General features: G+C 36.9%; 1 protein-coding gene across 1 annotated transcript in view; it reads left to right on the top strand.

The window, feature by feature from the left end:
* Positions 1-16836, top strand: part of LOC145673766 (venom allergen 5-like) — a 51809-nt gene continuing 34973 nt past the window's right edge. Inside the window, exons 1-2 of the mRNA XM_081743523.1 lie at positions 1-121; positions 14260-14418. Coding sequence (XP_081599649.1) covers positions 2-121; positions 14260-14418 — 279 coding nt within the window. The 5' untranslated portion in view covers position 1. The remainder of the gene's footprint in view (positions 122-14259; positions 14419-16836) is intronic.

Below are 16836 nucleotides of genomic sequence, written 5' to 3'. Positions count from 1 at the left end.
TATGTTTTGGAAACATCACTTCCACACAATTTTCTGTACGATATGTAGTTACATCCTATTGGTAGTAGCAGACAAGGATTATTGTAATATTTGTGCAAATCACACAATGTGTATTTATAAGGTAAGTTTATACTTATTTCTACATCATCTCAGTATAATCCAGTTGAAAGAAGCATAATGAGAACTGCGGACCTGACAGCACTAGTTCTATAAACAACACGCTTTTTTTCTTTTTTTTTCTAAATTAAGCGACTAATTATGATGGCCTACACTGATTATGATTATTTCAACGAAATTCCATTCAAAATATTTTTGTTCCTCACTTCATTATTTGCACAAAAAACATATAGGGCCTTATGCAGAGTCGTCTTGACCGTGATTAGTGCTATACTAAAGAGTTCCATTAACATGTTTCCTGCAGTAGTCAGGTCTTAAGTATGACGCTAATCATATGTCTAAACGATTTTGCATAAGGCGTATATGGTCTAAGAACAATAAATATCATACGTAATCAATGAAAATTGACGAAAATTGTATTCATGATAAGATGTGAAGAGCTTAGTACAAATTTTAAATATTATGGTCTGCAGGCCTTTATCACCATGCATCTCCTCGCTTACAGCCTGACGTCAACCATTCACTTCCACATCATCCTCTTACCACATCTGCAGGGTGTCCAATATACAATGCATCAAAAGGTGTGTTAAGGATCCGTCTACATTATGCAATTCCTGAAAAAAATAAAAAAGAAACTTTGAAATTATCAAGATAAAACTTTTACTTGCATGCACCCGGCAACACTGCTATTCATCATGAAGTGAATTGTCAGTTCTGCAGCAGATGCTGGAAATGCCCCCGTTTAAATTCAAACACAGATTCACACGTTTCACCATGTTGGCAGCAACTTTACGAAGAGTAGTAGTGTTAATGTTCTCAGTGACACTTCAGATGTCTGTTTCCAGGTCTTGTATAGTCCAACGGTTGTTCTTGTATACGCCTTCCTTTAAGCAGCCCAATAGAAATGAACAGCAGTGTTGTCGGGTGCATGTAAGTAAATGTTTTATCATTATAATTTCGAAGTTTTTTTTTCATTGTTTCCAGGAATTGCATAATGTAGACAGATCCTTAACACACCTTTTGATACACTGAAACATCAGCAATGTTGCCAATTCAGGATGCTAATTTATAAAAACTGCGATTTTCCTAGTTACCCCTTAAAGAGGCCTCATCCGATTGCTTATCGGTGGAAATGAAAAATTCTTTTTTTTTTCGCTCCATAGTTTCCAAGCTACTCCAACTCAACAAACTGAAAATTAACGACAGATCATCCATACGTATGAGTTATGAGTCAATGTACGTGATTTGTAAAAAAAATTCATTTACACCTTTGGTTACATCTGGCAACGCTGTGTGGTTTCTAGTGTACTTCAATAGTTGTTTCATAGTTTAAAAATATGTATTAATACATGAACAAGGCTTCATTGTGGTATAACCATTATTTATGTACCGCTTCCGGTTCAAAAGTTCTACTATCCGAAACTTCGGGTTGCATTGTATATTGGACACCCTGTATTACTACTGACGAAAGCATGGCTATTGTCAATCGCAAAAGCAATTCTAACCCAGGCTTTGATATTACATATCGCCACGTTAAAGAAGGTCCACTATTTATTTCTCAGTTTGCCTGCACTCATCTACACATTCATCCTTCGAACCGGCTTTTTTCCGACAGACTGGAAAACTTCCAAAACGCTTATGTTTCTGATACCTAACAAGCCTCCCACCGACACATCGTCTTACGATCCTATTCAGTTGACATCCACTTTTAGTAAAGTTCTGGAACGCATAATTGTTGAAAGATTACATACATATCTAGAAACTTAACATCTTCTTCCTAGTCACCAAGCAGGATTCCGTCTTTCATATTTCATCAGTGATCAGCTTCTTCGCCTCACCAGCCTCATCACCTCACATTATAATTCCGCCAAACATTCTTGCCTTCTGTTATTTGACCTCGAAAAAGCCTTTGACAAAGTTTGGCACTTGCACTTCTTCACAAGCTCATTCAACTCAAATTTCCCGTTCCTTGTATTCGTTTCATCTATCACTTTCTGATTGGTCGCCTCGCCTACGTCTTCATTAACGGTCAGTTGTCTCATCCCATTTTTCTCTTGTCGGGAGTACCCCAAGGCTAAACTCTTTCACCTCTTTTGTAGCAGATTTTCCTCTGCTTGCTCCTGACATATATCTTTTTCAATATGTTGATGATACTACTTAGTTGGCATTAGAAAAGACTATTCGACAGATTAATCAGGACCTGCAGAAAACTATTAATTGTTTCACTCGTCGGTGCACTAAGTGGAGTCTTTCTATAAACGCAACAAAAACACAAGCCATCATTTTCATTTCACACGCAAAAGTTCCAAAGTCCACCGAAACCCGTCGTTGCTTTTTCTCCACGTCCACGATACTCCCATAGCTCCCACCCGCACCGTTACCTATTTTGGCATCATTTATGACCAGCATCTTAAGTGGAAACCATATCTCCAGAAAGTCGGAAACCTTCTCAAGCGTCTTACCGGTACTACTTGGGCCTCCAATCAGCTGCAGTCCCCAACACGTACAAGGCATTTATGCGTCCCGTCCTCACGTACGGTTTTCCTGCCTGGCTTTCCACTCCGCCCACTTTTTACGAAAAACTTAGCATACTAGAACGTCATGCATTCTGAATCGCACACCGCATACAACTCCCCAGTCTGAACTGGGCACTTTAGGATCTTATCACTGTTCCTAGCTCTACATACCATATCGAATCTCTTAGGCAGAAATTCGTCACAGTGCTCTGTAGTTCTCAACATCCTTTACTCAAGAATATTATGCGTTATCATGAACTCCATCCTGTCCTTCCTCGCTATGCTCACTCTCCACTCAGTCTGCTTTTCACTTTAGACCTTACACTCTACCACCTGACCATCCGGATTTGTTTCTGCTCGAAGACTACCAACTTCATGCTCACCTACCTCACATCTTTCCATCCTTCACTGCACAGTAACACCTTTTGTTTCTAACAGGACTCCTTATGTCTTCATTAGCCTAGAGCAGCCGCTAGGCAGAAGATAACACAGATTTGTTTTACTGATATACCCTGTGTTGTCTCGTGTATCACACATCACCCCATCTATCAATCTCATTCCAAATTCATTCAATTTGGTAGTCTCACATTCCAAGATCACTTAATTTAATCAATAATCGTATATGTAGCTAACTTTTCGTTCCTTATCTTTTTACATAATCTATCTCCTATTAAATTTTGTGCTTATATTGTTCTCATGTTTTGCTTTATCCACTCATATTTATGTTATTATGCCATTGTTATTGTGTTATCTTGTTTTAAAGATATACCTACCATTCACATATGATTATGATTGGACCCACCCATGCCTTACTTCTCTATCACAATTCCTTCACTTCTGTCACCTAAGAGAGGGTGTAGCCCTCTCAAAGGAAGCTAGTCTATGACTAGCATTAAAAAACAAAAAAAAAATATATCACCATCATATCTCCTGAAGTAAACAATGGCTTTGTAGGCTTATACTATATACTAAAACGTGTTTCTGCGCTTGAACGACGTTTAAACCCTTAAAATGCTTTTGAAAATAGCGCTTCTTTATACATTTATTAGTTGGTAAAATCGAGTATATGGTAAGTGAAGTTGCGCTTGAATGAAGAAGAAAACCAGTAATGTTGAGATCGGAAGAAGAATCAGACAAGGCTGTAGTATGTTGCCACAATTATTCAACATTTACAGTGAATGGTTAATGAAGGAAGCATTAATGGAAATTGGAGATTTCAAGATTGGAGGGCAGATCATTAACAAGATCAGGTATGCAGATGATACGGTTATTATAAATTGAACCGAAGAAAGACTACAGGCAATGGTTGACAAAATAGTTGACATCGGGGAAACTACATGGAGTGGAAATCAGTATTGAAAAATCGAAAGTCATGAGAATATCCTGTGAAAACGTGCCCTTATAGGTCAGAGTACAAAAAGAGTACTTGAAAAGGTCGATCATTTCAAGTACCTGGGAAGTATTTTGACAAGAGACGCTTACTGCACCAAAGAGATCAGGTCAAGAATAGCCACAGCCAAAGAAGCATTCAACAAGAAAAGATCACTCTTAATTAGCAGACTCAATATTGGGCTTAAGAAGTTGGTCAAGTGCTATATATGGAGCATTGGACTGTATGGTTCAGAGACTTGGACATTACGAAGTTAGAGAAGAAATATTTAGAAAACTTTGAAATATGGTGTTGGAGGAAAGTGGAGAAGATAAAATGGACAGAGAGAGCAACAAACGAAGGATAGGAGAGAAGAGGACACTTCTATTCAGCATCCTTCGTAGGAAGATCAATTGGATGGGACACATCTTGCGAAGAAATTATCTTCTTCATACCGCCATAGAAGGAAAGATGGAAGGAACGCGAGGAATTTGAAGAACACAACTTATCGATGATTTGAGAAACAGAAGAAAATATTGGGAGTTAAAAGAGAAAGCTGAGGATCGAAAAACGTGGGAGAAACATTTCAAGGCCTAAATCTAAAACGAAAAAAACACCTTCTATAGTTCCAGAAACTGCCGAAAGGCAAAATACATAATAAGAATAATATTAGGATGTAGTTCGCAAACTCTTGCTTTGCATGCCTTGGAACGTAAATAGTAGCATATGTATTATTATTATTATTATTATTATTATTATTATTATTATTATTATTATTATTATTATTATTATTTTCTGAAACTTGAAATTTATTTTAAAAATAAACCAGTATTTTTGTTTTATAACATAGCGTGTGGCTCTGTATTTGCTTTTTTAAAAATCTTTCACTGCGTAAACTGTATGTTTAAGAACTGTGTGCATATAAGAAAAGCAGTACCTGCAGTCCTTATATCTTCTATATATCCGAAGTATTTCTAGATTCTGATTTTAATTCAGACAAGGCTTCCTAGCAATAACTACTAATGTGAATTACCGGTTATTAGGAAGCGTGAAACGTACACAACCATGACCGTGTGGCGTAATGGATAAGGCGTCGGACTTCGGATCCGAAGATAGCAGGTTCGAGTCCTGTCACGGTCGCAGGAATGTTTTTTTCAAGTGATTCTTGAAAAATTAATTATCAGAAGCAATCATAAGTTAGTCAGTAAATTTCCGTGTAGTGGAAAAATCGTACATCATTGGCTTTTAATAAATATTAATTACGGTATGAAATCATATTGCACTTATAATAGATTTACTTAGTCAAGCCCAAGATTTGATAGCCAATAACTCGGTAACTAAAGGTTTCTACTTGACAAAGTTTTAAATACTGGTAGACCTTAACAAGCTTAATATGCATGTGAAATACTGTGGGGTTCAGGCTCTTGTTTCTTGAGTACACATAAATTTTAAACTTCCCAATATCCAGGAATTCACATTACGATTTGTTGCAAGAAAGCCTTGTATGAATGAGTCAGAATCTAGAAGTACTTCGGACATATACGTAGAAGATATAAAGACCTCAGGGATTAGTTTCCTAATATCCATACAGTTCTTGCACATACAGTATACGCAGTGCAAGCTAAGAGAGAGAGAAAAAAGAAAAATGAATAAATAAAAATAGAGCCACACGCTGGGTAACAAAACAAAAGTACCGGTTAAATTTTAAAAGAAATTTCAAGTTTTTGAAAATAAAGAAAAAAACATGCCAATAGCTACGTTTCAAGACACACAAAGCAAAAGTTTGCGAACTATATCCCAGGGGCGGATCCAGGATGGACTTCTGGGGGGGGAGGGTCGGTAGTAATACTGCTACTTAGAGCTACTTTTAAGAGCTCCGAACTTTTTATGGATGGGTTTATTTATATATAAAATAAGAAAGTTTTCTCTTCAGGGGGGGCGATCACCCCGATCGCCCCCCCCTGGATCCGCCCCTGCTATATCCCAATATACTATACAATTTTATAAACTAATAAATATGTGAAGAATCGCCATTTTTGAAAGCATTAAAAGGGTTAAGCGTCGTTCAAGCGTAGAAACACGTTTTTGTATATATGTAGTATAAGTCTACAAAGACATTGTTTAATTCGGGACATATGATGGTGATAATAAAAGTGATCTTTATTGATGTGGATCCTTATTTAAAAAAAAAACACTTCAATCTTTAAGCTTTATTCCCATCTGGCAAGTTTTATCAAAATGTAAACCAATGGGCTCATTCAGTAACTGTCTTCTCGAAAGTTTCAGAGCGTAACGCAAAGCAAAATTCATCTTGCTATGCTTATTACGGAAACTATAACGTATATTTCTGTTACTTTGACGCAAATTATTACGGAATAGGGTCTGAAGATGAGAGACTTTAGAGTTTGTGAGAATGAAAGGCACTAAACCAGCTACCGAAAAGGCACAAAGGTACTGTACAATCTAAAGTACCGTTTAGGCGGGCTATACACTATAGGATAGATCCTAGGAAATCTCTTACGATTTGTCCTAGAGTCGAAATCTCAACGTGTATGGCATCAGATCGCATGTCATTTCCTGTGTTCTGAGCGATCCTATAACATTTCTCTTGTTTAGAGCACGCTCTATTTCGGAAAAAAAAAATCGTAAGATTTCGATTTAAGCGACATCAGGTGAGAGAAAGTGAAAACAAAACAAGTGAATACACAACTGGTGAGGTATCTTCTGATCATGCAGGTTTACTTTAGGTGTACCACCCGAAATAATTGTTGAGAAAATAAAATTTATCACTGTTTCCTAAATGATTCGCTATGACTGACATAAAAATGATTCACATAGCATAGATAAAATCCCCTCAGGGGGACGATCAAAAGCAATTGTTCATAAACTACAATTCTTTTACGATTTGCGTACAAATACGGGGTCCGGATATATAGTCTAAAATCTATAGTGCAAAAAACGCAAACCAAGTTGTGCTAGGTGGCTTCTGGAAAGTACGAATGCTATCTAACAGAGTCCGGGCACTGCGAAACGGGGGCCCGAGCGTCAATCAGGAGGTGCGAGCGAAGGAAGCAGGCGCGTCAGTGAATGTAGTGAAATCGAGTGGGTTTCGGCATTGGTACGAGTTTGAATAGCAATTGTCATGGTATCGTGGTAGTAGCGCTCCACTTGTAAACATAAACTATAGCTTCTGTAAACTATACAGATATAAACCGGTGGTGGAAAATAGTATCACCGTTCATCTTTCATATGCACTCACTTAGGAAAATGTTTCGCAGAAGGGGTCCAGAAGTAGGCAAAACATACAAAATTTACAGGAGAAATGGAAGATGCAAGTACTTAGACCTAACACAACCTAACCAAATCTAAACTAACCTAATCTAAACTAACTTAAACTAACCTAATATTAATAGAAGTAAGCGAAATTCTATCACTTTTTGAAAATTAGCTGGAACCATATACTTATATAACCTAACGTAACATAACAGTAACTAACCTGAACCAGCCTAAACTAAACTAATGTAAATAGAAACTACCGAAATTGTAACATTTCTTAGAAAAATTAGCTGGACCCTTTCTGCTAAACATTGTCTCTCACCTATTTTATCCGTCGTTAAAACATTTATAATAATTTTACACTAGTAACCCTACAATTTTAAACATAAAATACAGCTGTATTACTTTGTATTTAATTCTGCTGTTTGCAGAAATTTGATCCTTATAAATATGTCTTTTTATGCAAAGTATTAAATTTTATTTGTAAATCTTCTAAAATGTGGTGCGCCAAAAATACACCAGCACCCTTCTGACATTTATTTATTTATTTATTTTAGAGATATCCAATTTAACAAAAGAGCGCCTGATATTAATATCAGTGGGATGTGTAGTATGGTTAGCATAGCAATTCTTCAACTTTGTACTTTTTTAAATAGAACTATTTCACAATGTTGATAAACGTCATTCGGTCAGACAGGAAAACTCTTCACGTGTATGGCATAAAAAGGGTAGGATTTCCTACAAGATATGCCATAACATTTTTCCGAAGATTAATCCTAAGAGATTTCCTAGGATTGATCTCGTAGTGTATAGCCCGCCTTACAGTATAATGTACCAAAGAAAAAAGCATATAATAAAAAATAGCTGTAAATAATCCATTATAGCTGAGCTAACGTACTTAAGAGGCTTCATCCCGGCTAAATTAAGATACCTACTAATTTTACAGTAATTATGTGATATCTTCAAATAGATAAAAGATAATCGAAATGTGGAACAAGAGCGCCCTAGACAATATCATATTACATGAGATACCGTCATGACGACTCACTTATCCGCTCTCGATTTCGAGCCATTTTGAAAATCGGCATTTATTTTCGCGTTTCTAAACGGCTGAAAACGGAAAGCCGCTAGGTGACTTGTGATAACGGCAAATCACGCAAAATAATATTATCTAGCGCGCTCTTGTTCCACATTTGAATTATCTTTTATCTATTCGAAGATATCACATATTTACTGTAAAATTAGCAGTATTTTAATTTCGCCGGGACGAGGCCTCTTAACATTTACATCCACCACCGTAGTCAGAGAAGGGCTTCACCGGGTGGCGCACACCATAGATAATTTTTTGCCCTTTCTTAAACAGAACATTGCATAATATTTTTCAATTGACTCAAAACTAGATATGAAACTGTTACAAGTTTAGAAGTAGCTTATCTGAGTGGTAGAGGGCTCACCTCTGGTGCGTAGTCTCTGGTTCGATCCCAGCCCGCACGAAGTGAACTTTGTGGTGGACAAACTCTGTGTGCGTGGATTTTCTCGAGGTTCTGCCCTCTCCTCCTACTTTCTTCATTCTTACCACTGTCATCCATCTCATTATCACCGTCTCTCTTAACTTTGGTATATGAACATGGGACGTTAATCCAAAAACAAGTAGCATGTGAGTAGACGTGTGTGTATGTAGCCAAGAACAAAGGATGTGCTTTGTTAATTAGCAGGAAGAAAGTCAAAACTAACAATATGTTTTTTAGTGACAGAAAGTTTTTTTTTTTTAAATTATTATTTCGTTCAATACACTTGCCCTCAAGGATGTTATTTTGAGTTCGATGTAATCTATTGACTAAATCTTATTAATCATATTATGTGCTGTCATGCTGCTAGTGTTGTAATGAAGATTTTAATGAGAAATACACAGGGTGGCCCAAAAGTAGGTATACACCCCTGCATTGATCAAGTATAAGAAGGCTTTATTTAGTTTATGGGTTTATTTGTTCGACTGTTTCGAGCTTAAGATATAAGCAAAAACACACTAAGAACAAATAATAAAGAAATTAAGTATATTTGATGGATAACAATTAGAAATGATATAAAATGCAACGAGCTGATCAGTACGGTACTGTATACCTACTTTTGGGCCACTCTGTATTTCATTATGAACTCAACTCCAATACGTAATATATTTTTCGTATAGTCTCAATTTTTATATTACAAAGAAATTAGTTTTTGCCCATATTCTCAAGAAATACGTATGAGGTGTTAGGTTCATACATATCCTTCACTTCAGCTCTATCATATTTATCGACTGGTGTATCGTCATTGATTTTTTTTTTAATTTTATTTTCTATTTTTATTTTTATTTATTTATTTTGTTAAATACTAATAACATCGTAGAAAATGAAATATTTCAGTTTAACGTCCCACGCTTATGCCCGTTTTGGCTAAGGGAGACGATGATTAAAGCAAGTGAATGATGATGGAACAGTTGGTGGAATGAGAATGTGGGAGAAAACGGGAGTATCCCGAGAAAACCCACGGACACGATGTTGTCCACCAGAAAATCACTTGGTCGGGATCGAAACAAGAACCCCACGCACCAGAGATAAGCGCTCTACTACTGAGCCACCGTGCCCCCCAATAATATCATAGAATTCACGAAATTAAATTCAATTTAGCGTATTTTATTCGTTGGTGCGTAAAATTATATTATTCTTTCTAGATGAACCAATTATCTAAGTACTGAATGTAATTAATCTAAATTATATACCATCGAATTACATATAATCATATATATGGTAATATTTGTCAATATAGTCAATACTGAAGTCCTAAAATTTTTCATATAGTATACGCTGGCTTGTAAACATCTTTGATTGACATAAAATACATATATGTGAAAATGGAGAAGGTATTTTTTAAAAAATGAACAAAGTAAAACGCATATATTAATAATTCCATTAAAATATAAAGGTGGCAATGCTGTGTTATATAGTTCAAAATAAATTTATGCTATTTTCCTGATAGTTCTTAGATAAATCACTCCATAAGTGGATGTACGTACGGAGAAGAAACAGAAATGGGACTTGGAAGGAGCAGCGAAAATCGCACCTCATCTTCCAGAAAGTATTAAAATAATTGTGGTGAGGAGTAAGGTGAAAATACGAATATCACAGTTAAATAAAGCTTTCGTGTTAATATTCACTGATGGGAACGACACAAACTTGAATAGAGACAAAGCTGACGTAAATCTTAATCTTCCCATTCCTTTCTCTCTCTTTTGTGATCGCAGAGTATCACAAAAGTAAAAGACGGTGTCGTTGTTTTTTCTAATTGTTTGTCGCAGAATACACTCGCACACAAGGCACACGCTGTTCCAGAGACAACCTTTTCTCCATCCTGTCTCTCATACGCTAACAGTTCTAAGTCCAGTGACCGTTATCTCCACTCTCAGGCTACACAGTGTTGCCACATCGAAACTTTTTGTCCAGAATTACAAATACTACACTTAGCCAAACATCATATACATAACTACCCAGATAGCACGAATACTTGTGGCAAATTTTTGCTTCGTTTAGTGGAGCAAACAATCTGAAAGTTTGCGAAGGCAAAATTTCTTAATATTTATTACAATCTTTTAATATGATCTGCAAATTTTCACAGATTTGTAAAAATAAATTATCCACTGCAATTAACTTGCATATTTTTTTTTGAAAATATAGCGTTGAAAGTTTGCCGTCGCAAACAGTTTGCATTTCTTTAAAAAACTTGTTTTGAAAATTTGCTGAAGCAAATATGTGATAATATATCCGAGTGCGCGCGCATCGTACCCAGAATTCACTTTGCTACATCAACTGTGACAAAACAAGCCGGAAGTGAAAATCGAGAAAAGCCAATACATCAGAGAACTCCAGAATAAACTCACTGGTTTCTTATCACATGTTTTTATTGACCTAGGCAGCCTGACGTTATTTTGTGAATGTGTGTGAGAGTAAGTACAGGGATATGATCGTTATCTTATCTTATCTTATCTTTGGCAAGTAGCTAAAGATGTTTAATGCTAGCCACTAAGAAAAGACGAATCCACATTATAAAAAATTTGATGTTTCATAAAGTTAGGTTTCACTTTATAAATTTGCAGCAAACATTACCTGATACATTTGCAGCAAACATGATCTTGCGATCGTGAAAACACTTTCTGCAATGTTGCTGCAAACCTTTTAATATTTTCATCAAATTTATCAGCTCATTTTCGGAAATTTTGTCAAAGAAAATTTGCACAAAATATTTGCAGCAAAGTCCTGACAAACTTTCTTGCTGTGCAGTCGCAAACATTTCGTTTGTATTGGTAGATGTTTTCATTTTCTGAGGCAACTTTGCTGCAAACTCAGCCAGCGTCAACTTCGTTATTTGCATTGAACTTTCGGCAAATTTTCTCATTTGAAAAGGCTAGTTTTTTGCACACTTTTTAGTTTGCCTTTGCAATTTTTTAAACATTTTTAAAAATTTTTCTGTGCTATCTGGGTATGGGCCACTCTGTATATATCATATGCCCTCAACTATAACCCTGAGTACAGTAAAGTTTATACAATGAGTTAAAGTTCTGTTATATATTCCATAAATAATAAATAATTAAATAGCTTCGTGGTGTTACTTGATGTCATTTCATCGCCTCCTTAGTACGTATTTATTTGTTCTCTCTAAGAAATCGGACTGCCTACCGACCTGTTTATAGCTATGCCTCGGTATCATTCTCAATAGTACCCTTCAGAAAGTTTAGTATCATGTAGTTTCCTGAAACATTTTTGGGGTTTCTTTAACTAGCTTTTTGATATTGTTCCCACCATAAAGTCTTGATTTTACCTGACCAGTACAAATCAGGTCTTTTGAAGCGTTAGTGCATATTTTGGACAAATAATAACAGCCTTATTTTTTATTAACTGCAATTCGTATGTGATAATCTGATACCCAATTTCGAACGACACATGTGGTAACAGTGTGCGTATATATTGCTGAGTTCTGTATTACTTACTTTATTTGCTATGAAATGACTAAGTGACCTATGTTACTCATGGTTCGCACCATAGAAATATCTTCCTGATAAATATTTGTTGCATTAAATAAATAAATAAATAAATAAACCTTCGGGAAATCTTGGGAAAGTACTCACTGTTTACGGAAGTTCCGCTTGGGTAACTCATATTAAGTTTTGTAAAACATTTTCTCATTTTTTTGGTTACTTTTTTTTACAATATACGTAAATTCCGCAAAATTAATACGTAATAATATACGAGGGACAGGCAGAAAGCCCCGGGAATTCTGTTGTAGCTCTTTATTACCACAATATAAGTACATATTTACTTAAGCACCTTCAAATGAGGTACCTTCGGAACACTCATACACACTTATTTAACAATCACCAGATACAGCTCAGATGTCATTTTACACTGGATATCTAACAATAACAACAATAACAATGGAAAGAATTTGGGAAGGTATCGGCCAGGGATTGTTTAGTAGGTACCATCCCGGCATTTGCCTGGAAGGACTGAGAACTCCAGTCAGGATGGTCGGCAGCGGAAATCGAACCCACGGCCTCCCGAATGCGAAGCCAACGCTCTACTACTTGAGCTACTTAGCGATCCTGTGATTGCTGGAAACATCGGAGAAAGTCCTCTTTTGGCATCTTCCGAAGTTCAGCCGTCGCGTTCATTTTCAACTTTTCTTTGACGGGTACCTTTGAGGCCCATTTTTAGTTTTGGGAAGAGCCATACATCCCTTCGTGCTAAACTGTTTTTAAGGCTATATAGTCTCTGAAGCCGATTTTCCCCCATTTGCACATGATGATAGTTGAACGTTACTCGATTAGTGAAATTGAGCCAACTGGTCAGTACACACTCCTCTGTTCAGCTACACTATTTGTACACTGCCTGTTAAGACGTGTTCCGTCGTGTTGGCACTTGTTAGATTCATACACTGAGAAAAAAATGTAGGTGGCGTACTTAAAAAGATAGGTTACATGGGTAACTCCTGTAGTTTTGGACTTAAAGTACAGCAGACGTATAACCGAAAACGCATGTTTTATAATACTTTCTGTATAAGTGTTCCATCTATACGTACTTTCCGTATGAAACAACGTAGGCGGTCAGGTTCTCACATACAATAGGACGTATATAACATATAGCTGAGGAATGTAACATAAGTATATGCATGTGTTATACGGAAAACTGTTAGATGTCAGACATCCTGCAACGGCATGAGGTAACCTCTAAGGGCAGTGTCTATATAGCACACGGATAACGTATGCTCCGTACTGATTTCTACAGTAAGCAAGAGGATACCGTATATTTGTACAATATATCACTGTCCGGAGAACGGATTTTTCCCTGTGTAATTAGGCATTCTAAAGACTGTACTGTACAAGATCCATTAAGATTGTATCACACATGCCAAAACTACAACAACATTTCTGAAACTTTTTTACTGCCCCTCGTATATCAGGTGTAGCAAATTTTCTGAAATGTAAAAAAAAATGAAACCTTTAAGTTTAACGTCCCACGCTTATGCCGGTTAGGCTAAAGGAGACGGTGATAATGAGAAATGAGTGAAATGGTGAAAGTGGGAGGAAACGGGAGAACCCCGAGAAAACCCACGAGCACGGTGGTTGTCCACCACAAAGACCACACGGCGCGAGCTGGGATCGAACCAGAGACCCCAAGCACCGGAGGTGAACGCTCTACCACTGAGCCACCGCGCCCCGTTTCTGAAATGTAATAGGTGGATATGTTCGTTTCGATTTTTTTTATTTACATATGTTTAACTTTATTCCATGTATTTTGTTAATTTAAACTGTATAAAATCCTGATTTTAATAAACATAATTTATTCCCATGTCTCTGCATGGAACACAAGTATATGAGCAATTAATTACATGTTATGCGCTTTCATGAAAGTTCAATGAAAGTGGACTGCTATTTCTATTATTCTTCAGGGTGCTGGACCCCAATGTGAGAAAGGTCCTCCTATCACAAACGATAATAAGAAGGTCATTGTACAGGAACACAATAGACTAAGGCGTCTTGTAGCGAAAGGATCTGAGGAGCGAGGAAAACCTGGTCCACAACCTAAAGCGAGCAATATGAAGGAAATGGTAAGACTTGGTATTGTTACTGTCTCTTAACAAAAAAAAGTTCTCGAGATAAGATGAGTGGTTTGATAAGGCACCGAATCTTCTCGATAGCTTCTTATTAACCTCTACTCATAATCCTAAACAAGTAATATTCTCCAAGTTTCTCAATACTATCTTCTTTCATATTCATTATACAATGAGTGCGCACTGAATTGCGACCACCTTTCACACAAGAAAAGTGTGGCCACCAGCCGAGCTGATTACATGACCACTCCGACTGGTAGTATTCCAGAGAAAGAACATGCTCGAGGCTACATGTTGGTAGACACCACACTGTTATAGTCGGAAGTGGACAGGATTTATCCGATTTCTAATAGGGCATGATTCTGGGTACTCGAGCAATACGTGGGTCAATAAACCAGACAGCAATACTTGTAGAGTGTGCCCATTCCTGTGTAATGAAAGTGTACAAGGAGTGGGAAGAAAATGGAGTAACGGACTGCAAGAGACGGAACTGCAGGTGCGTACGCAAATTCAAAACGTAACAGCTTGCTACAGCCAAACGAACCATCACTGTCCAAGAATTACATGATCAATACAATGGGGAATGCAGAACACCCATATCCCACACTACTATACGGCTTACACTGGCACACATGAAGTTCCACAGCAGACGATCCACTCGTCACCCAGTCCTTACGACTCGTCACTGCCGACTTCGTCGTGCTTGAGCAGGGACACGCTAATTGGGCCATGTATAACTGGATAAGGGCGTGTTGGTCTGATAAATAATGGTTTGTGCTACTCCTCTCGGACGGGGATGTGCATGTGTGGCGCCAACAGCACGAAGATATGGACCCCTCGTGCATAGTGGGTACTGTACAGAGAGCGTATGGTTTGAGAATGCTTCTGGTGGCATGGACTGGAACTGTTGGTGTGTATGGACCACAGTGATACATCCGTTGTGTACCTGCAGATGTTACAGGATCACGTACACCCTACAACGCAACACTTCTATCCACACGAAGACGGCATTTTCCAGGACGACAATGGACGGTGCCACTAAGCCAGGACACAACTTGCTTGGCTTAAGGAACATTCCACGGAGCTGCAGCGTATGAATTGGCCCCGTAACTCCCCGGATCTTGATCCTATAGAGCATTTATGGGATGTTATGGAACGAGCTCTTTGCACCACGACTCCTGTACAGACATCTGTGGGCTCATTGTGGGATACCATCGGGAATATATAGTGCCAGATCCCCGTGGAAACATATCAGCAGCTATTAGAATCCATGCCACGTCGTGTTCAGGCCATCCTCTGAGCAAAAGGTGGAGTAACAAAATATTAGCTAGGTGGTGGCAATTCAGTAAGCACTCAGTGTAGAATCCATAGAACTGTGTATCTCTGGCAGTCGAATGCATTAAATGAAAAATATTATTTTTGGATAAATAATTGAACAAATTATTATTATTATTATTATTTGCTTATTATACAAGAACTTAATGAACTTAAATCGCGTTAATACCTAAATAGTACACAACATTTCATTCAACTCAGATCACGGTCTATATGATATGAAACTAAATATATTACCTGTTTATTGTGAATTGAAACTTGTGCAATATAACCATTGTTTCAGCATAGTTTATAAGGTACGACTATTATTTTAAATGTTTTAAATCTAATAGTACATTAATCACGGCAAAATCTAGAATACAAGCAGTAAACTGTATACAAACTGTATTCACATTCAGGAATGAATTTTCGTTTTTAGAAGAATATTTGGAAGGCAATTGTTAATTAGATTAAAGGTTATGATACCTTGAATAAAATTGGACTAAACAAAAATTATTTCATTGTGCTTTGTACTCTACAACGACTTATCAAAAAGATAGTCGTAAACCTGGTTCGTTTGCTGAGATAAAAATCCGAAGTGGTAGTATTTCTTTGGCATGAAAATATTAGCTTCGATATTTAAATACCATTAATCTCACCTTTTTAATAAAAATGACAACGTCTATAAACGGTGCTAAACTGGTTTATTATTTGATATAACTTATAATATCCTTTTCTTAAAACTGTTAAGTACACAAACTCACTGACTAGGTAACCATAAAACATGTCCATAGCAACAACTATCCCATAATAATCATTTACATATATTAAAAACATTCTTCTTTTGTTAATATGAAATGAACATTCTACTAAGTATAGTGCACATGTATGAGTACTTTCTGCCCAAGGTACAGGTAAATATTACTCAAACCAAAGTATTTTGTTATATAAAATGTCGCTCGACAAAGGGACTGAATATAAAAGTCATGAGTAGGCTTGGCATTTATCTTCAAGAACCACTGGTCCGTTTACATTAGTGTTCTTTACATTGCATATGTCCATCATATTTTAATCGCACCTTGTATATCTATTCATTACATT

Source organism: Thermobia domestica, chromosome 17 (genome assembly GCF_964235325.1).
Source record: "Thermobia domestica chromosome 17, izTheDome1.hap1.1, whole genome shotgun sequence".
Classification (NCBI taxonomy): domain Eukaryota; kingdom Metazoa; phylum Arthropoda; class Insecta; order Zygentoma; family Lepismatidae; genus Thermobia; species Thermobia domestica.
Note: the sequence above shows the minus strand (reverse complement) of the source record. Positions and strands in the feature narration are given on the sequence as shown.